This window comes from Rhinopithecus roxellana, chromosome 20, assembly GCF_007565055.1.
Source record: "Rhinopithecus roxellana isolate Shanxi Qingling chromosome 20, ASM756505v1, whole genome shotgun sequence".
NCBI lineage: Eukaryota > Metazoa > Chordata > Mammalia > Primates > Cercopithecidae > Rhinopithecus > Rhinopithecus roxellana.
Window position 1 is genome coordinate 71,870,614 of NC_044568.1, and position 21,886 is coordinate 71,892,499.

The 21,886-nt window shown below is 59.3% G+C and overlaps 1 protein-coding gene across 1 annotated transcript; it reads right to left on the bottom strand.

Annotated features, from left to right (window-relative positions):
- Positions 1-3,772: 3,772 nt before the first annotated feature.
- On the bottom strand, positions 3,773-21,448 carry UBE2I (ubiquitin conjugating enzyme E2 I). The gene is made up of 7 exons (XM_030924821.1): positions 21,190-21,448; positions 17,008-17,084; positions 16,734-16,817; positions 15,420-15,492; positions 10,278-10,387; positions 10,042-10,121; positions 3,773-6,016 (listed from the first exon to the last, which is right to left on the bottom strand). Exons 2-7 carry the CDS (start codon positions 17,071-17,073, stop codon positions 5,953-5,955), a joined length of 477 nt encoding a protein of 158 aa, XP_030780681.1. The 5' UTR covers positions 17,074-17,084; positions 21,190-21,448; the 3' UTR covers positions 3,773-5,952.
- Between the last annotated feature and the right edge of the window lie 438 nt (positions 21,449-21,886).

Here is a 21,886-nt window from a genome sequence, read left to right on the forward strand (position 1 = left end):
AAAGGGTCTGGCAGCCAGGGAGGGTAGCTTTTCCTCCTTAGGGCGGGGGAAAACACCAGGCTCTGGATACGCAGGCACCAAAGCCGCTGAAGCACACAAGTGAGGCCATGGCAGAGTCAGACACCCGCTCCGGTTCCACACTCAGGAGCACTGCACAGGGCCCTGTGCTACCACCCTCTGGTGGCAGCCCTAGAAATTGCAGGCACGGCCTCCCAGAAGCCACCCCCAACTTCCCTCTGAGGAACCAAGCAAGGAAAGGCAGGGCCCTTGGAGAGCTCGTGGGGTCAGAGCCCGGGGACTCTGGCCAGGGACCCTGCCTGTCCCGGAGCTGGAGGACCCTGAAGACACTGCCAGAATGTGTTCCTTGCCCACACTGGCCAGGCATGGTGTCTTGGGCCCACTTCTTTGTCACCACCCCACCCTGGACGCCTCACAGATGCTGCAGCAGCATGGAGGCCTGAGAAAACTCCAATTTGGCACCGGGCGGTCACCTGGTCCAGCCGGCTCCACCTGTGCACGCCTGGCAGCGGGACTCCCAGAGCTGCTGGTGTGGGCTCTGGAGACCAGCATCTCAGGCATGAGGCCAGACCTGGGCCAAGGCCCTCCCACCCAGAGCCCCTCTCTTGATGGGGCACTTCTACCCCAGGGCCAGTGTGGGTAAGGAACACGTTCTGGCAGTGTCTTCAGGGTCCTCCAGCTCCGGGACAGGCAGGGTCGCTGGCCGGAGTCCCTGGGCTCTGATCCCACGAGCTCTCCAAGGGCCCTGCCTTTCCTTGCTTGGTTCCTCAGAGGGAAGTTGGGGGCGGCTTCTGAGAGGCCGTGCCTGCAAGCTCCCAAACAAAGGCCACTCATGTGCCAGAGCCCAGCAGGCAGGACAGCCCCTGCTGCAGTGAGGCTTGGATGGCAGGGAGGATGGCGCCCTGTACCTTGGCCAGGCTTCCCACCAACCTGAGGGTGGGGGTGTCAGAGGCCCTTTCCCAGCGAGGTGGGCTTCCGTGCTCACTGTGGTTAGGGACTCAGCAGGGAGAGGCCAGGCCCTCAGTGCGCATCATTCTACACAGAGCTGGGGGTGGGAGGCGACTCCTCCCAGCTCCGGGGGCTTCAGAGTCCCTCCTTTTCTTTCTTACTTTTTTTTTTGAGACAGAGTCTTGCCCTGTTGCCCAGGCTGGAGTGCAGTGGTGCGATTTTGGCTGTAACCTCTGCGTCCTGGGTTCAAGCGATTCTCCTGCCTCAGTCTCCCAAGTAGCTGGGATTGAAGACACCTGCCACCATGCCTGGCTACTTTTTGTATTTTTTTTTTTAACTGGTAATCAATTTGTTAAAATAGTTGACTGAAGCATCTGCAATGGTGACTTCCACTTCAACTCCACTTCAGTATGGATGGAAGTCATCTGCGGAACAGTCTCAGAACTGTGCAAGTCAGCGAGTCACTTGTGGGTTCTCATCTGCAGTTTTTCTTTTTTTTTTTTTTTTGAGATGGAGTCTCGCTCTGTTGCCCGGGCTGGAGTGCAGTGGCCGGATCTCAGCTCACTGCAAGCTCCGCTTCCTGGGCTCACGCCATTCTCCTGCCTCAGCCTCCCAAGTAGCTGGGACTACAGGCGCCCGCCACCTCGCCCGGCTAGTTTTTTGTATTTTTTAGTAGAGACGGGGTTTCACCGTGTTAGCCAGGATGGTCTCCATCTCCTGACCTCGTGATCCACCGGTCTCGGCCTCCCAAAGTGCTGGGATTACAGGCTTGAGCCACCGCGCCCGGCCTCATCTGGAGTTTTTCTTGTGGTGCTTCTCAAAGTCTTGGTCGTCGGATTCAAACTGGTCCTTTCACGTTGAGATTGTTCTCCTTTGCGCCTCTCATCAGGTCAGCACACACCTTTTCCAGGGATTTACACTGCGGCTCGTTAGAGTGATTTGAATTTGTTGAATTTTGGTGAATTGCCATCTCCGGCTCCATGGCAGTTCTTGCGGTATCCTTAAAAGCCATAGCTGCTACGCGGCTTCCTGACCAACTTGTTCCTTGGCCAGAGCGAACAGCGGTGAGTCAGGAGCAGGAGCGTGCACATCAGCGATCCACAGCACCTACCACCGCGTCTTCCTCAAAGAGCTAATGTTTCTATTTTTACTAGAGACAGGGTTTCACTATATTGGTCAGGTCTTGAACTCCTGACCTTGTGATCCATCCGCGTCAGCCTCCCAAAGTGCAAGGATTACAGGCGTGAGCCACTGTGCCCGGCCTAATTTTTGTATTTTTAATGGAGATGGGCATTTGCCGTGTTGGCCAGGCTGGTCTTGAACTCCTGACCTCAGGTGATCTCCCACTTTGGCCTTCCAAAGTGCTGAGGTTACAGGCGTGAGCCACCGTGCCCAGCCTCAGAGTCCCTCCCTAAAGGTACAGCCCAGGCTTGGGAGGCTGAGGCAGAATTGCTTGAACCTGGGAGGCAGAGGTTGCAGTGAACCGAGATCACGCCACTGCACTCCAGCCTGGGTGACAGAGTGAGACTCCATCTCTAAATAAGTAAATAAATAGATAAGGCACAGTCCCCATCTAGGAATGGGAACTTGCCTTATTCGGTGAAGGGCATCCTGGAGGAAGGGCAGAGGCCCAGGGAAGGGAGAGCCCAGGCCACATGTGCCCGGTGGTCTTCTTGTGCCCATTCCTATTTTGTCCTAAGAGCTGGAGAAGCCGACCTCCTGGCAGGTGCAGGAGCCTTTGGGCCAGGCTGGGCCGGAGACAGGCAGGGTGGATGGGACCAGTTATCCCAGCCCCTTCCCACCCAATGGGCTGAAGCCAGGAGCCCCCCACCCCAACTGGGCCCAACGGCTTCCTCAGACCAGGGGGTGCCTGGGGGGTCTCAGGCTGCCTCTCCTGAGCAGGTGCTTCAGGACGCCCCCAGACCCAGAATCAGGGTCAGCTGGGGATGGATCCCAAACCCAGCACTCCCAGGCCCCTCCCTGCTGGAGCTGGCTCAAACCAGCTCCAGCCAGTCTGAGTCAGTGCAAGGCCCTCCAACCTGGCAACTTGTCGTCATGGTAACCACAAGGGAGGCTTCCCATCAGTGGCACCCGGGGAATGATGGCGGGGCCGGGCCTCAGGTCACCAGGAAGGTGAGGGGACCTGGGGACCAGCAGCCTGGCCAGGAGCCTGTGTCCCTGAGGGCAGTGGCCAGCATGGTGGCCAAGTCTCCTAGCCTCCTCCAGCCCAGCCAGACCCAAGTCCCAAGGGACCTGAGAGGCGGAGGGTACGTGCGGCCAGCCCGACCGCCAAAGTCAAGGGAGGGCTCCCCGAGTGCCAGCTCAGGCCTGGCTAGCACACCCCACAGGGGGCTGGGGTTCCAGCGCCAGCTCAGGCCTGGCTAGCCCATCCCACAGGGGGCTGGGGTTCCTGCACCTGTGCACCGGACTCCTACCTGGTGGCTCTAGCCAGCCCTGGATGGGCCCTGTGAGGAGAGCTCTGGGCACCTGGGGTCCCTGCTCACCAAGGAGGTCCCCTGCCGGGGGCAGCAAGAGCAGCCCAGGGAGGAGTCCCAGGGAGGAGACCCCTAGAGCAGGCCAGGGAGGTGCAGGTGAAGTGACCCCGAGCCTGGGGGTCACCTTGGTTAGAGGGGATATCACCCGGAGGGGCTAACGCAGGGCTGGAGGCAGGACCGGAAGGGAACCCTGGGGCGAGGGCTGGACCTCTGGATGGGGGGGAGTGGCCCTGTGGCCCCAGTGGGCTCCCACCCCCACAGCCCAGGGGAGCCGGGGACAGGCAGGAAAACACACACCCGGGAGGCTGCGGTCTGTGCAAATGCTTTAATTGGTGGATTCTCAGATACAGTGGTAAACCCATTGCCCACAATACTTTATTAATTCCGAGGCACCTCATGCCGGGAACACGCTCTCTCCCTTCCGCTAAACAAAGGTGACCGCGTTTCAGAGCCCTCCTGTGACAAGGTTCACGTCCTTCGTTAGGCCGAGGACTGTGGTACTACAAAAGGAACGTTTCATTAGCTGAAGTCACTACGATTGGCTAGAAACATCTGTTACTTTAGAATACGTTAACTACAAAATATATTGAATTTCCATATATATTAACCATATACATGTGTAACTATTACTAAATGTAGTTCAGTCATTACAAAATAAGACATTCTGGGAGCAGGCTACAAATATTCAAACCAGCTGAATTCCCCAGGTAAGGCCCCCTGCATTATAAACAAACCACACGTCAGACCGAGAGCTCAGTGACTGCAGGGCACGTAACCAGGAAAACGAACAAGGCACTGGCACCGCAGAGCCGCCGGGGGGACGGGGGGCACTGCCGGCTCGGAGGGGCCTTTGGAAGTCACCTCTAACTTCGATTCCCAGCCAACAGCAGCCGTGCTCCCCTTCCCAGGGCCCTGGGGCGCCCTCCCCGCATTCTTGGCTCCTTTGGGGAGCACCTGCCCCGCCCCCTTGGAACCCTGCACTTGGGCCACCGAGACCCAGCTCCAGCCGCCGGGCGGGGCGCGCCAGGGCAGCAGGGCCAGCTCCAGCCCCAGGGCTTGAAACGAGACTGAGGAGGGCCAGGCTCGCTAGGATGCGGAGACTGGGTGGCGGGTCAGAGGCTGGAGGGCTGGGAGCCGGGCTGTGTCCCCCAGGGCTTCCCATGTCTGTCCACTGCACCTTCCTGCTGGGAGGTGACTGGCACCCAACTTCCCAGCCAGGCCACTTCTTACAGCGGCTCAGCCACGGCTCAGGCAGCCCCAAGAGGCCTGGCCGGCCCAGCCTTTGCAGAGGGTTCAGCATCAGGGCGGCTTCTGAGCGCCACAGCCTCCCCACGAGGGGCCACGCTCAGGCAACCTCAGGATGAATTCCAGACACAGGCCGCCCAGGGCCCTCCACCTGGCGCTCCCTGGAGGGGCCATGGCTGTGGGCTCTCCTGGAAAAAGCACCCCGTGTTTGCCAGGGGTGGTAGCAAGGCTGCCTCTGGAGGACGTGAGGGACAGACACCCGAGGTGGCACCCTGTGCACAGCATGGCTCCATCCCTGTGACCCGGCCACTGAGGAGGGGCACCCTCGCCAGCAGGCGGCCTGGATAGGAGTCCTCATACAGCCTCCAGCCCTGGTCTGGACCTGGCCTGTGGCCCTCTAGACAGCTGGCACCGGTGCACACTTGCCAGGCTCTCAATGCCAATCCCGACCTATGCAGATCTTAGCTGCCCAGCGCTCTACAGCCCGAAGATCCGGGGAGCACAGAAACCTCAGCAGCACTTTGTACACAGCCCTGTTTACAAAGATCCAGGGCAAGACAGAGCCACACAGCCTGGGCACATCCGAAGCAGATGGGAGAGCTTGGTCCTGGTCCGTGGTGGGGCTGCAGCCAGGTGGGGAGGGCGGGACACTCGGAGGCCGCCTCCTCACACTTTCAATGATAATAATGCAACCAAAACCTTTATATAAACAGTTTATTTACTCTAAACAGCAACACAGACAAAACGCCATATAAACACAAAGGAAGTGGCGCAGAACCGAGATGCTGACCTGGGGTCTGAGGCTCAAAAGCAGCACAGCCCAGGTTCTAGAGAGGAGCGGCAGGAGGGAGGGTGCATTTCCATACAGCCAGCCGGGGCCAAGTGCAGCTCTGCACGGTGAGAAGCATGCCTGCATCCCAGAGCGAGGACTCGCTGCTGGGGGACTTACCCAAGTATAAAAGTTTATAATTTTACAGCAGTTGAAATACTGACATCAATATTAAAATAAAAGCGAGTTTTACATAACAATCAAAAATACAAAAGACCGAAGGAAGAGACCCTGTATGGAAACGGGCAATTCAGCGAATTGAGACCGCGCACCCACGGCGGCAATGGAAGATGGCGCCCGCCCAACCCCCCCAGGTGACTCGCCATTGTATGGAGCAACTTTAGATTCGCAAAAATGTTGTAAACAAGTTCTTGCCAAACCAATCCCTTCCTTTTGACGATGCCACAAGGTCGCTGCTTATGAGGGCGCAAACTTCTTGGCTTGTGCTCGGACCCTTTTCTCGTACTCCACTCTGTTTTGGCTGAGGAGGTCAAAAGAAAAGACATGTGTTAGGGGCTGAGCAGCCTGGACCACACGCTGGCTCCAGAGCCAGCTCGGCAGACCAGGCTGCAGGACGGTCCCTCCTGGGTGAGGGCAGTGTGGAGCTCATGACAGTAACAGAAGCAGGAAGCCCGGAGAAGCAGGGAGGCCTGCGAGGGGGGGAGCCCAGGCTGGCTCTGACCTGGCTGAGACTGTCCTGTGGTCTGAGGGGGGCAGAAGAGCAGGGAGGAGAGGAACCCATGCTGGGTGCATGTGGTGTCAGAGGAGGACAGAGGGGCCCCGCAGGGCTGCGAGGAGGGCTCAGGCCCCAGGGGACCCACACCAGGGGGTCTGCAACATTGTCACCAGTGCCAAAAGTCTGGTCCTAACTAGCAATCAGCAGCTTCTCTTTTCTGTAAGTCTAGGGCCAGTGCTAATAAACTGAAACACTGATTGCTTGCCACTGTTCTTCCCCAACTCCCCAAAACAGACAGAAACTTCCGGAGGGCTTTTCCATGAGGCTCTCAGCCCCAGGGGCAAAGGTGTGAGAAGGCAGGCCTGGTTCGGAAGGGGGTGGTGCCCCAGCTGGGCAGTGCAGGCGTTATCAGGGAACAGGTCCGGAGCTGGGCAGAGTGAGGTTCAGCCTGCAAACAGCTGCCCAGGCTGCACCTAGGGGCTGATGGGACACGGGGCAGTGTGACCTTGAGGATGGGGGACACTGTGACATTCATGGAGGTGGTTGCTGAGGTAGCAGTGCTGGCAGTCTCGCCAGGATTGGACCTGGTCTGAGACACTGAGCCAAGCCAGGCATGGTGCAGAGTGAAGGCCAACAGCCCAGGACGGCAGCAGTGCAGGCGCCACCCCGACCCAGGCCAAGGGCCTGGACTGCACCCCAGACCCCAGCGCCCTCCTTGGACCACCGGCCAGCCCCAGGGCAGAGCAGCTCAGCTGGGTGGGCGTGGAAGGAACCAGAGGCAGTGACCACATGTCCCAGCTCTGCCTTTACCAAGCAGGGGCCCCGAGAAGAGGCACCTGGCAGGGCAAGAACACGGCCCAAGGCCTCCACGAAACCCAGGAAAAAGGACTGAAACCTGCAAACATGCTTCGCAAAGGGCGCTTTTCAAGTGGTGTTTGTAGGAGAAAGAGCGTTTGTTTACGTGAACACAAGTGTACAGTGCAGCCCGGCAGGCACCACGCCCAGGAGACACAGGGGAGAGCCACACAGGGCGGGGGGCTGCGACCTGCCTGGCCCATGCGGCACGTGGGAGCCACAGCCCAGCTCCGGAGATGGTCAGCAAATGGGGTGCAGGCCAGACAGAGCTCACGCCCACACCATGCTAGGGATGGCAGACCAACTAAGGGCTAGGCAGGAAAACATTTGCTTTTTTTTTTTTGAGACAGAGTCCCCCTCTGTTGTCCAGGCTGGAGTGCAGTGGCACGATCTCGGCTCACTGCAAGTTCAGCCTCCTGGGTTCAGGCCATTCTCCTGCCTCAGCCTCCCAAGTAGCTGGGCCTACGGCTACTGGGACCACCATACCCAGCTAGTTTTTTTGTATTTTTACTAGAGACGGGGTTTCACCATGTTAGCCAGAATGGTCTCCCTTTCCTGACCTCGTGATCTGCCCGACTCAGTCTCCCAAAGTGCTGGGATTACAGGCGTGAGCCACCGTGCCCAGCCTACTTTTTTTTTTTTTGAGACGGGGTCTTGCTTTGTCACCCAGGCTGGAGTGCAGTGCTGCAATCTCGGCTCACTGTAGCATCAACCTCCTGGGCTCAAGCGATCCTCCCACCTCAGCCTCCCAAATAGCTGGGACTACAGGCATGCACCACCATGCCTGGCTTAACTTTTTTTTTTTTTTTTTTTTTTGAGAGGCGGTCTTGCCTTGCTGCCCAGGCTGGTCTCCAACTCCCAGGCTCAGGCAACCCTCCTGCAGTGGCCTTGCAAAGCTCTGGGATTACAGGCATAAGCCACCACACCTGGCAAATTTTTAAATTTTTTGTAGAGATGGGGTCTTGCTCTGTTGCCCAGTCTGGTCATGAATGCCTGGGTTCAACTGATCAGCCCACCTTGGCCTCCCAAAGTGCCGGGATTACAGGCGTGAGCCACCACACTTGGCCTGGAAAACATTTTCCAGGCACGGTGCCTCACGCCTGTAATCCCGGCACTTTGGGAGGCAATGAGGGTGGATCACCTGAGGTCAGGAGTTCAAGATCAGCCTGAACAACATGGTGAAACCCTGTCTTTACTAAAAATACAAAAATTAGCCAAGGGTGGTGATGGCATCTGTAATCCCAGCTACTAGGGAGGCTGAGGCAGGAGAATCGTTTGAACCTGGGAGGTGGAGGCTGAAGTGAGCCGAGATCGTATCACTGCACTCCAGCCTGGGCGACAGAGCGAGACTGTTTCAAAAAAAAAAAAAAAAAAAAAGAAAGAAAACATTTTCTACCTCAAGGGGCCACGTGGACACTCGTGAGGACTGTGGCTTCCTGCCCAGTGGAATGCGTTTCAGGGAACTCCTAGGGCACAGCAGACCCACACACAAACCCAGGTCACGCCACATCCCACGAGCCAGTTCCAGCAATGGCTCGGCTGACTGAGCGTCTGAGGTGTGCAGGGGAGCCAGGCTGAGGCTGGGGTGGCTGCTGTGACACTTGCTCCCTGCCTGGGGCCTCTGTCCCACCCTCAGCCAGCAGGGAGGGCACCTTGCAGACACCTGGGCTGGGCCTGCATCCAGGGAGAAACATATCTCTCCAAAACCAGGTGCTTTCTTTTTTTTGAGATGGCATCCTGCTCTGTTGCCAGGCTGGAGTGCAGTGGCACGATCTCAGCTCACTGCACCCTCCGCCTCCTGGGTTCAAGCGATTCTCCTGCCTCAGTCTCCTGAGTAGCTGGGATTACAGGCACCCAGCACTACGCCCAATTAATTTTTTCTATTTTTAGTAGGGATGGGGCTTCACTATGTTGGTCAGGCTGGTCTCCAACTCCTGATCTCGTGATTCGCCCACCTTGGCCTCCCAAAGTGCTGGGATTACAGGCGTGAGCTACTGCGCCCAGCCCAAACCAGGTGCTTTTCCTCACAACCTGTGTGGGCTGGGCTTAGGGCAATGGTGACCCCTCAGCCTCCCACTTCCGACCAGGAGACGCCCCTGGAGGGAGCGGGCCTCTGATGTCCATGGTGGCAGGCACGTGTGGGGTGGCTGCAGGGGGAGCCTCCTGGGTCCCTGGCCACTGGGGTCCCCGAGACCCGCTCAGAGGTGTGGGGACCCACGCTGAGATGGGGCTGGGTTTCTCAACACTGCAGGTGCAGCAGTGGGGGGTCGGAGCCCCTGACCCACCTTCTTATGGATCTGCCCAGAGCAGCTGCAGAGGCGGCCCCCAGGGCTGGGGACGGGACAGGCAGGCTCGTGGCGTCTGCTCAGGGCAGGGTCCTCCCTGCTGTCCTCAGCACTGTTTGGCTGTCGTCTGCATCCTAACTCACACCAGGCCCTCCTCAGTGCAGACAGTGACCCCAGGACCACGGGAACCCTTGTAGCCACAGCAGCACCTCACAGGGACAGCACCTCACAGGAGCCCAGGGTCTATGTGACAGCATCACATCACTGAGCTCTCCTGGGCTGGGCCCCCCAACAGGAGGAACCAAGTATGGAGGGTTGGGGATGAGCAGCAGGGGCAGTGCAGGAGGCTGGGGTCCACAGGAGGCTGAGCAGGTGGACAGGCCCCTCAGCATGGCCTCCTCCAGCACCTACAGCCAGGGTCCTTCCCCTACTAATAGGGGCCCAAGACAGCCCCCGTCACCTGGCCTGCTCCCTCCCCCAGAAAGGGCTCCGGCACCGTCCATGCCCACCGCAGACCCTGTGTGCGTCGGTGCCTGCTGCCCACAGGGTTTATGGCCCCCGACCTTCCCCTGGAGGGGTGGACCCTGGCTGTCTCTAGGGTGAGCCTGTGTGCTCCACTCCCCTCCTGCCAGGCGGCCTTGGCTGGGATGGAGAGGAGCTGCCAGCAGCAGGACAAGGGCTGCTACTAACCAGTAAATCGTGTAGGCCTCTGCTTGAGCTGGATCTTGGATATTTGGTTCATTTAGAAGTTCCTGTATTCCTAATAGGATCTGTGCCGGAAACAAAAACACAAGACAGGGGTGTGAGCAGTCTGAAAAGGAAACACCGTGAGACTCGGCCTCAGCCACTGAGAATGACTGCAGACCCGCGCGTCCGGAGGGGAGACTGAGGCAGCCCTGCCCATATGGGTGGCGGAGGCCCCGTACCTGTTTGATTGTGATGGCTGGCCTCCAGTCCTTATCCTCCTCTAAGATGGACAGGCACACCGTCCCCGAGGGGTACACATTCGGGTGAAATAACGGTGGTTCGAATTTACCTGGAAGAGGAGGAAGAAAGGAAGCGCTTTTTGCAGGCAGGCACTGTCCCCGAGTCATGTCCTTTCCCCATCAACCCCCTCCCCACACTGGACCGCTGGGTTGGTAGCCAGGTTATTTGGCCAAGAACTTTTCAAAAAAATAAAACTGTGGCCATGAGGAGACAAGAGGAAGACATATCCACCTTTGCACGCAGGGGACAGAGCCTTGGGGACACCGCCGCAGGCCAGAGACGAAGCTGTGTCTCTCCCAGGACAGAACTCCTGGCACAGCCAGGCAGTCTGGGAACACAGGCCCCCGGGTGGCCACTTCACCTGTGGCCCCCACGTCCTTCCCAGCTGGGCCAGACTCAGGAGAGACAGGAGGAGCTGCAGGAGACGTCCAGGGACATAGCCAAGGCCCTTCCAGAATCAGCAGTTCTGACGCAGACCCTCTGCTTCCAGGACACACGGGCTTTTAGGACCCTGTGTTATTTCTTTACAAAAAAGCAAAGAAGTTTGCCACCATTAGCCCCATCGGGGCCATCACAGTTGATATTCTAAGCTATTGCCCGTCTTTTCCCTGGGCGATCTCCCTCAGTGCTATGGAGGACACACAGTGCGGCAAGTCCAGCGCAGCCTGAGGAATTCTCTCAAAGCCAACGCGCCACGAACACCTACAGCTTCTCGAACACTCGCTCCTACCGACCACTGCGTCTGCCCCGTAAACCCAACTCCAACACCCACGGGCAGCATCCTGGACTTCAGGTACCATGGAGATGCACAGGGCACACTCCCTGGAGAATGCACTGAGGACACCACCGCAGACGGTCCCACGCTGCGACCATCCCACACGGTGGACCATCCCACGCCGCGGGAGCCCACAGGCGACACCAGCAGCTGCGTGGCCATCCTGAGTGTGAACACTGGCGTGAGTGCGTTGCTGTGGAATGTGGGATCACGGCATCGGCCCTCAAGCCGTGCTGCTTCCAGGCTGCTCATGCAGGCGGTCGCTGGTGGATTCCAGCCACTGGGTGAGGTGCACAGCAGCCACTCCGTGGTGCTGAACTGCGCCTCCTGGTGACCGCGGAGCGTCCCTTTCAGCCGGACCGCTTCCTGGCAACTGCTTCCGAGTTCTTCAAGTGATACGTACAGGCCTCTTCTGCTCGGGGCTTGAGTTTTTGCTTTCAAAATTTTTCGAGATGGAGTTTCACTCTGTTGCCCAGGCTGGAGGGACATGATACGATCCCGGCTCACTGCAGCCTTCGCCTCCCAGGTTCAAGTCATTCTCCCACCTCACCTTAGCCTCCAGAGTAGCTGAGATGACAGGCACCCGCCATCAAACCTGGCTCTCTTTTTTTTTTTTTTTTTGAGACGGAGTCTGGCTCTGTCGCCCAGGCTGGAGTGCGGTGGCCGGATCTCAGCTCACTGCAAGCTCCGCCTCCCAGGTTCACGCCATTCTCCTGCCTCCGCCTCCCAAGTAGCTGGGACTACAGGCGCCTGCCTTGTCGCCCGGCTAATTTTTTGTATTCTTTAGTAGAGACGGGGTTTCACCGTATTAGCCAGGATGGTCTCGATCTCCTGACCTTGTGATCCGCCCGTCTCGGCCTCCCAAAGTGCTGGGATTACAGGCTTGAGCCACCGCGCCCGGCTCTAATTTTTCTATTTTAGTAGAGACGGGGTTTCTCCATGTTGGTCAGGCTGGTCTCAAACTCCTGACCTTAAGCGATCCACTGGCCTCGGACTCCCAAAGTGCTGGGATTACAGGTGTGAGCCATTGTGCCCAGCCCTACTTTTTACTCTTCTAAGAGAATCTTTTGGCAAACACAAGTGCCTAATTTCAATTTAATCTGATTTCTCAATCTCATTTCTTCTACCAATCACAACTTACCCACAGAAAGGCAGAGATGCTGGACACCAGCACCGCCAGGCCCTCCCAAGGTGGCGGCTGCCTCCTACTTCCTCACGGCCTCCAGCTTAGAGATTGCTATGCTTCGCAGAAGGAGCAGAAAGGGGGGCCTCCTGTCTGGACTGTCCGCCAGGTGTCATGAGGCCTCTTCACTCTTCCCCATCTGTCATCCTAGGACGTCTGGGCTGTGGCAAGCAGGAGTGACACTGGCACCCACTTGTGCCTCTGGTGGACACACGCGTGTGTTTCTGTGAACCTTGACTGACTCGAGTGAACAGCCAGGCCCTACAGCATGAGCTCGGCTTCCACCAGCGCGGCAGGCAGCGTCCAGGGGAAACGTTCAGAACACCTGCCTTCTCCAGCGGTGGTTCAGGCTCCCGCTGCCCTGTGCTGCGGCTGTCTGCTCCCCTGTGCGGTACAACAGATCCCACTGCGGAGGCTTCCCCTCTTTGGCAAAGCCAGGCATCCCTGCCACATTTGCTGGCCGGGTGGAGGCTTCATGGCTGTCTGCCTTCTTACAGATTCCCAGGAGCTCTTGGTAGATTCAGGGTGAGGGCTGAGGCACGTACATAGACTACGGTGTGCCCACCTGCCTGGCGCCAACTGCAGTCTTTAGGATAGAGATTCTTCATTTCCATTTAGTCACCTCGTCGGCCTCCCCCTGGCCAGCACTTCAGTGCACCCCCGGTGAAGAGATCCCTGCCTGCCGGAGCTCGCGAGATGCCCTCCTGGGTCTCCCTGCCCACACTGTTCTGCGTGGGGCACCGCAATCCATCTGGAAGCTGTTTCTCTACAGTGGGAGGCAGAGCTCGTTTCTCCCGCTGGAATATCCCTCAGGACTGGTCCTGTCACAGCCCAAGCCACCACCAGCGTGGCCTCCAGACTCCTCGCTCTGTCCGCAGGTCTGCCTGCCTGTCTTCTCAGCAATCCCGCAGTCTCTATCACCACGTCCCGTGGCAGATCTGTCGGGGGGTGGCGGGGTGTGCTGTGCACCCACAGCGCCTCAGCCTGGGTCTCGCCACCCCTACCGAGAAGCCAAGGCCTCTGCATTTCTGCATTTCCAGGGTCCACGGGACAGTTTCCACCAAGATGTGCTTGACTCCAGCTGGGATCACACAGAATCCACAAATGGGCCTGGAGAGAAGGGCCGCCTGTGCAACATCGTGTCTTTCCCTCCACAAACAAAGCAGAGCTCAGTGACCGCTCAGGCCAGCCTGGGCTTCCCTTGGAATATTCTAGTTTTCAGTAGAGAAGTCCTGAACCAACCTTTTGCTGTATTCCAATGTATTTCAAGCTGCTATAAACGGCATAGTTTTTTTTTTTTTTTTTTTTTGAGACGGAGTCTCGCTCTGTCGCCCGGGCTGGAGTGCAGTGGCCGGATCTCAGCTCACTGCAAGCTCCGCCTCCCGGGTTCACGCCATTCTCCTGCCTCAGCCTCCCGAGTAGCTGGGACTACAGGCGCCCGCCAGGTCGCCCGGCTAGTTTTTTGTATTTTTAGTAGAGACGGGGTTTCACCATGTTAGCCAGGATGGTCTCGATCTCCTGACCTCGTGATCCGCCCGTCTCGGCCTCCCAAAGTGCTGGGATTACAGGCTTGAGCCACCGCGCCCGGCCAACGGCATAGTTTTAAATCCTTGCTCATTGAAATGATATAAAAGCAGATTTGTGTATATCTCAATCTCTATTTTATTTTTGTATTTATTTAGTTTTGTTTCCTTCACCATGTCCCGTGTTATTTTTCTTTTTTTGAGACAGGGTCTTGCTCTGCTGCCCAGGCTGGAGTGCAGTGGTGCGATCTCGGCTCACCACAACTTTGCCTCCTGGGTTCAAGCACTTCTCCTGCCTCAGCCTCCCAAGTAGCTGGGATTACATGCACCCACCACCACACCTGCCAATTTTTGTATTTTTTTTTTTTTTTTTTTAGTAGAGATGGGGTTTCTCCATGTTGACCAGGCTGGTCTTCATCTCAGGTGATCCTCCCACCTCGGCCTCCCAAAGTGCTGGGATTCCAGGCGTGAGCCACCGTGCCCAGCCTTGCTTGAGCCTCAGCTTTAGTGAGCTGTTGTCCCGGCCTTCCTCACTGCCTCTTCCACTGTGACCTTTCTCGTCTTGCTGCATTTACTTGGAATTCCAATAAATGGTTGAACAGAATAAATGAAAGCAGCTCCTGTCTCATTCTTGTGTTTTTCTTAATTAAAATAAATCATCTTAATATCCACTCATGGTTAAAAAAAAAAAAATCAAACAGCAAAGGACAATCCAAAATGAAGCAAGTCTCAGCCGCGTGGTGCCGTCAGCAGCCCTCGAGCTCCTCCGGTCGGTGCTACCGTGGAAAACACTTGTGTGTCTTGAGCGAGTCGCAGGGGAAGCTACACACCGCTCTCGCTGCGCCGTGGCCAGGCACTCTCTAGGTGCTGGGCGCGTGTTAACGTGTGGAACTCACCACAGACAGGGCCCGCCGATTTCCAGCTACGGGAGGGCAGGGACGCGGCGGCCCTCTCCTTCCTCTCCTGAGTTCTGCTGAACTGACTGAGATCATTAACTTAGCTGTAGGCTCGATTTCGAACCCAGCCTCGGCCCTTTCTTCCCACACCTTCTCTGCTGTTCACCTACTCTACGCCTGCCCAGGCTGCAGACACAGCCACGGTCGGGAGAGAACGTGAGAGACCACAGGAAAAGCGGTAAGAAGGTGGAGCAAGATAAATCCTCAGAGGGTGAGACTCTGAGTGACGGTCCTTCTGCACATCCGTCCCGTCCAGGGCCGGGGTCTTGTGGGCACCAAATCCTCTGTCTTTATCGCCAACAACCGCTGAGGGTCCAGGCACTCCTAGCCCAGGAGGTCCAGCCTGGATCTCACAGCCCCTCCCTCCACAGGACACTGGAGCTTCACAGCCAATTAGCTGGGATGAGAGACTAAGTCTATTACGTGCACCGCCCACCCCCGGAGCTGGAAACAGACTCGAATCTGCAGCCTGAGCCGGGGATCAGGGATCAAAGCCGACCTCCAAGTCTGTGATCTTCCTCCCAGCTCCACGTGGATCGCCCGGCCCAGGGCGCCACGGCCACAGCCAGGGGCCTCTTTCGAGAGGACTCCAATGCCCACAGGAACAGGCTGACTTCCAGGACACAGAACAGTGAGCTACTTACATTTTGGTGGTGAAGATGGATAATCATCTTTGAAAAGCATCCGCAGTTTAAACAAGCCTCCTTCCCACGGAGTCTGTGTGGAAACAAATGGTGGTGAGATGGCTGCCCGCCTGCCTCAGGCCAGCCCAGGAGGAAGGGGCTCGCTTCTAGGACACAACTCCCAGGACTGCCAGGACACCGGGGCCAGAGTCCGACAGAGGCGGCTCCCAAACCAGCCTAAAGCCTGGACCGGCCCCACCACGACGACTGTCAGGACCTCTGCCGTGCCCAGAGAGTGAGTCGGAAAGGCCCTCCTAGAAAGGGGACGAGACGGGTGCCGGGGGCGGCACACTGGGGCAGCGGCACCGAGAGCACAACCTCTGCCCCAGGGGTTCTGCAAGCCCCGCCCCAGATCCTGCCTGGACGAGGCGCCTTTGCCACCCCACAATCCGACACCACTCCCGTCTTCCTCAGGGCCGCACACCTGCGTCGCCGTAATGTGAAGAGCAAGGGACGTTCTCAGCAGAGCCTCAGACAAGCGACAAACCCAAGTGACACCATGTCTCAGGCAAAGCGGAGACCTGCTGGGACTGCTCAGTTCAGGGGGACTGAAGCTGCTTTGAGTTTCAGAGGGAAACCCAGAGGGTGGCATGGGCCGGAGGGAACAAGGCCTCGGGCAGCACCAACACCTCAGGGCTCTCTCCTTCCTTCAGGGTTCACGAGCATGAACCTTATGTGCACGCCGGCCTGGAGTCCCCGGCCAAGTGCTTCACGGGAGCCGGGCAAAGCAGACAGGCACACGGGCCGCCCTGCTGGCCACAGACATACAGGGGGCCCCGAGCAGGCATCCTAGGCTGCTGTCGCCAGTCCTGTGCCCCAGGAGGTTCTCCAGGAGGCGGCTTTACGCCGGGGTGGCTCTCCGGCAAACCCAGCTCCCATGACCTGAGCCACACCTGGAAGGATGCAGCAGAATCCTGGGTTCCAGCCAGTAAAGGCTGCCCGCCCCTCAGGCCTGCTCCCAACGCACACCAGAGCCCCCTCCCTTCTGCCACAGCTCAGCCCTGTGCCCAGCCAGGCCCAGCCTGCTTCCTTCTCAACCACAAATGCCCTCAGGGGGGACACAGCTGTCACCCCAACCTTGCCAGCACCACCTTCTGAGCTCAAGTCCCCACGGGGCGGGGGCCAGGCCACAGCTGGGGACCTGACCTGTTGTCCGCAGCCTGGGACAAGGGCGGCCGTCACAGACGGCAGGGATCTGAGCAGTTTCCCCGTGGCACTGCCACACGCATCTGTTGAGCCCCGACAGGCAGGAGGCTAGCAGCACGTGCCTCTTACCCCTTTCTTTCCTGGAATGGCGCACTCCCAGTTCATGAGGTTCATCGTGCCATCGGGATTTTTTGTTGGAACAGCTACGAAACCCTGAGAGAAAACAATCACAAAAGCACATCAGTGCGGTGGCATCTTGTTTGACCCAAACCACCGAGAAACAGCCCGAGAGTCCCACCAGCCCGACCCAGGCATGCGACCAGCTCCCTCCCAGCAGGGAGGGCGCAGTTTCAGCCGAGGGGGCTGTCCGCGGCACTGCCCACGGAAACGAAGCCCTCCTTACAAATGGGTGGTCTTTCCTCCATGCTTTCCTCTCCTGGGCGAGTCTGCTGAGGGCGATCCCCGACATGTTCAGAGTCCCTGGAACACAGGAGGTAGAGCACGGGGTCAGGAGAGGCGAGTGGGCTCCTGCCGCCCCGCCACGTGCACACGGCTTGCAGTGGGCAGTCTTGCTCCTAACAGGTGCCAGCTTGGCCCAGCAGAGACTCTCCTCCTGCAAGCCGTCGTCCGACCCCGGGGTCTACCAGGGGAGGCCCCATGAGTGGCTCCCAGATCACCGGGTGTGGGGGGGCAGGTAGGACCCCTTCCCCATGCCCCCCCACCCCCCAGCCCCGGTCTGCGACACGCGCCGCAGCCTCTGCACACTGTGGAGGCTGGCATGGCAGGGTCCTCACTTGAACCGTCAGTTGGGGACTAGGCAGGGCTGGGTCCCTGCCTTACTATCAGGCACTCAGAACTGAGACTCAAGCCGGGCCAGGGGGACACCTAATATTCTTTTTTTTTTTTTTTTTGAGACGGAGTCTCACTCTGTCCCTCAGGCTGGAGTGCAGTGACGCTATCTCGGCTCACTGCAACCTCCGTTTCTTGAGCTCAAGCAATTCTCCTGCCTCAGCCTCCCGGTAGCTGGGACTACAGGCGCCCGCCACCACACCTGGCTAATTTTTGTATTTTTAGTAGAGATGGGGTTTTACCATGTTGAAGACAGAGCGGAACAAGTACCACAGGGCAGAGGCTCAGCCTCGCTGAAAGAGGAGTCCCCCACAGGGCCACTCTTCCCAGACCCTGCAGCCGCTAGCATGTCCCTGTGGCTTCAGGGGACAGACGGGTCCTGTGGGGCAGGGCAGGAGCATGGGGTATGGGACCAGGTCCCTGGTCAGAGGCAGCGGCACACACACCAGATTCCAGCTCCACACTTCTGCACGGGACCTCAGGGGCTTGGTACCTTTACCTTCTGGTTCCCAGCGGGAACGTGTCGGCCCGCACTGTCCCCGGGGACACCTGGCAGACAGGGTCAGCAGCCTTGACACCACCCTCACCTGTCACCCTACTGGTGGTCACCTTTACCATGAAAAACAGCACTCAGGGTACGAAACCTGCCAGAGAATTCAAACCCAAGTGTGTGTTGGTTTTCAAAGTCCATGGGAACACTGACGCTACCTCCAAGTCTGGTATCTCAACGCCAAACAAAGGCCACCTCGACAAAGCTGGGGGGCTGCGCCAGGCCTTCCAAGCCGTGGGAGGCCGTCCCTACAAGGGCCCTGGTGACCTGGATGGCGCCCGCACCTGTGCAGGCCCACGAACCTCACACACCTCACAGCTGCAGGAAGGGGCCAGGTCAGCAGCTCCACCTGGGCCGGAGCCGCCGCAGCCTCACCTGGCACTTGTTAGAGAGGCACGGCCCAGTCCCCAGCAGACCCACTGAGGAAGGAGCTCCGAGAGGTTTTGGGCGGCACAACGACTTCCCGAGGCAGCAAAGCAGAAATCAGGGGTGGGACTGGGATCAAGGAAGCCCAGGCAGGTCCAGTGTCGCCAGGGAACCAGGGTGCTGGAAGCCAGGCAGGGCTGCTAGAGCCGCCTGCCCTGCAGGTGGATTTGGTTCCTTTTCATCAAACACGGATCCTCAGGGCAGCCTGAGAAAAATCAGGCAAAGGAACCCAGGTCCTCCAGTCAGCAGGTGCTGGCATCACGAGAGGGTGACAGGGGCCATCAGGGCACTGGCCTCCAGCTACACGACTAAGTCCAAGACAGGCAGCCCGGGCTGGAGGCAGCCCCAGACTGGGCCCCACCGGGATGTCCCTCCCCATGCCCTCCTCACGGGGATGCAGAGGAGCCCGCAGGCCGCCTGCCCTCTGGACCATGTGTCCTTCCCCATGCCCTTCTCTAAGTGAGGGTGGGGGGAAGCCAGGGGCCAGACAGGGAGAAAGTGGGGGACACAGCTGGGCTGAGCTGTGGGCAGGCAGGGTTCGAGCCCAGAGCGGAGTGTAGCTCCCGCCAACCACGGTTTCAAGGCTCTCTCTGCACGTGTCTCCACCCTCCACTTCCACATTGAGCAGCCCAGCTGTGGCTTGAGGACTCACAGCTCTCGCTTCCCCAGCCCCAGGGTGGGCTTCATGAGTGGCCACAGCCTGTGCCTGGTGCGGTGCAAAGCAGCCTGGCAAATGGCGGTTTTGAGGAGGCACGACCTCCCAGGTGCCCGGGGTCTGAGCGGGGCCAGGAATCAGGCAGGTCTCTGAAGCCCCAGGCCAGTGCTCCAGACACTGAAGGACCATGGGCAACACAATCCTCACAGCCAGGCAAGGCCAGGCCACAGAGAGGCCAGCCAGGCCTGGGACCCTGCCACAGGCAGCCCTGCTGCTGAGGACCGGACAGAGCCGCCTAGAGGCCCCCGTCCCAGCACCTAGTTATCGCTGTCTCAGATCACTGTGAGAAGTCGTGACGGGTGCTCCTGTGAGACCTCCCGCCAAGATCTGGATGATGTTGCTGTATCCCCTGCCCCAAAGCACTCAGCACCACAGGGTGGTATCACAGGAAACTGCACCGTCAGGGCAAGGAGCCACAGGTGCACACCCACCCTGTCCTAGGTGGAAGCCAGGCCCCTCCCCCTGCTCCCCCTCCTACTGGCCTCCTGGAGAAAGTGGCCAATCTGTTACAATGTAATCACAACACAGACCAAGCATTCAAAATCCCACTGAAAATCGAATTTGCCCTTCCAAATGAACAGATAAGCACTAGGTGAATGGCTAGCAGTTACTAGACCCTTCAGAGCAGGAAACTTTTATGACGCAAAGACAAAAACAACCCTCATCTATCAGAGCCAAGCAAGGCCCAGACACTGCAGCAACCGGGACAGGGCCAAGCACACCAGGAGCGGCCCGAAGGTCTGCCTTCTGCCCTCCTGCTGGGCACCCGCAACCGGCTGAGCTTTAGCTTCTCGGATCACCGCCTAGCTCTGCTGGTTGACAGCACCGACTTCCAAACAACTTCCTGGCTGAGGGTGAGCAAAGCACTCACCTCCCACAACTCCACCGCACTCATCTCCACAACGGGTGGTCGCCACGACGGCTGGCAAAGCAGCCTGTAAAGGTCCTCCTGCACCCAAATGCAAACTCTCCCAGGCTTGGGGAGGTGTTCCCTTCTGCAAGACCCAAGCACCTGCAGTCAGGAGACGCTCACCTGGCCGCACCTGATCTGCCCCAGGCCCCCAGGATGTTTCTGAAGCAAGATCCCAAACCCTGACACACCACACAAGCGCACACCAGCAACCACCCAGTGGTCTAGCGAAGGGACCTCTGAAGGAGCAATCAGGACAAACTTAGGATCCGTCCTGTCTTCCGCTGCAGAGCTTCTCTACCCAAACGCAATGTTTCTTGCTCTTCAAGAAACATCTGGGGTAGGTCCTATAAAAGGAAACAAACCGGACTCCCCAAAGACAGGCACTTTGCAAACAGAGAAACTAAGCGTAACTTCCAATTATATAAACGAAACCACTTCATTCTGCGATTCAAGCGTGACTACAGGCCATGATCACAAGCTCAGCTAATCATTCGCTTACCTTCCTCCCACGCACGTTAACTACCAGAGCCAACCACTCTTCAACCGGTAAAATCCCATCCCCAAAACAATACAACTCTCCCTCCAGCGAGGCGTTCACGTTCAGGGCCCCAGCAAACGCCAGGGCAGCATCTTCAGAGGCGCAGGAAAACTTAGACTTGTTTTGGTTTTAAGGCACCGAAAACAAGCCCGCTCGCCGGCCCCCACACCCGCGAGCCAGCGATGTTGCAATCCAAGACTCTCCCCCGCGGCCCATCCTCTCCGTCCGCGGGGCGACAGTGACCCCGGAAGCCGCTCCCCGCGCAGGAGGAAGGCGCGGCCTCGCGGGGCCCCGGCTGCAGGTGGCTGCCCCGGCCCCGCGCCAGGCGCACCTCGGGGGCGAAGTGGGGGAGCCCCGGCCCCCAAGGCCTGCGGCGACCGGGCGCTCGGGCCGCAGCCCCGCGGCGCCAACAGCGCGGACCGAACCGGCGCCGAGCGTGGGGCCTCTCGGGCTCCCCGGGAGGCTCGGCCGCGGCGCTGGGCCCGGCTCGGCGGGGCGGGGCGCGGGACAGCCGGGGGCCCGGGCCCGATAGGAGTAGAGGCTTCGGCCCGACCCCCGCCCCGCGGCCCCGGCCCGGCCCCCGCCCGCGCTCACCTCGGGCGGCCGCGGCCCCGGCGAGCGTCGCAGACAGGTGGAAGACCGAGCGGGGCGGCGGCGGCGGCGCTTCCCTTTGTCTCGGGACTTCCCTCCGGAGCCCGCTCCGCGCGCAGCCCGAGCAGCTCCGAGGACCCTGGCGCGGGCGGGGCGCGCGGGGCGGGGCCTGGTACGGGGCTGCCCTCTGCAGGCCTGCTTCGCACCCCGCCACCGCCGCCCGGCCCCGAGCGCCGCCCGCGCCGCCGCGCGTCCCCCGCTGCCCGCGCCCCGCCGCCGCGCGCCCGCGCCCCTGGTCCGCCCCAGGAGCCCGGCCGGGGGGTGACTTTTCAGTCAGGCGGCGCCCTGGACACCTACGCCCTTAAAGGAGCCGCATCCCCGATGTGAGGGAGCGTCTGTAAACTCCCCTTCGGGGTGCCCCCGTCCACCCGAGGACACGCCGGCGAGCAGCGGGGGATAAAGAAGGCCGAGATCTCCAAAGGCTCCCCGGATGCCCGGCGGTCACCTCTCCAGGCACAGGTCCCCGAGGTTTCCTTGGGGTCAGAGCCTGGGGCCGGGGGACAAAGACCACTGAGGCCTAAGGATCCCCTAAAGCGTCGCAGGACGGTGACGCTCCCGCGAGTTCAGCGCCCTGTGAAACCTCTTGCAATTGGCCATTTCCGGGCGGTGGGCGGGGAGACCTTCTCATCCGCCCAATGAG

Excerpts from the sequence above, each read along its gene's own strand:
- UBE2I (XM_030924821.1), bottom strand. The coding sequence starts at position 17,073 with ATGTCGGGGATCGCCCTCAGCAGACTCGCCCAGGAGAGGAAAGCATGG. Across the intron at positions 15,493-16,733 it reads CCATTCCAGGAAAGAAAGGG|ACTCCGTGGGAAGGAGGCTT; the intron begins GTAAGAGGCACG and ends GTTTCCACACAG. Across the intron at positions 6,017-10,041 it reads GAGGCCTACACGATTTACTG|CCAAAACAGAGTGGAGTACG; the intron begins GTTAGTAGCAGC and ends TGACCTCCTCAG.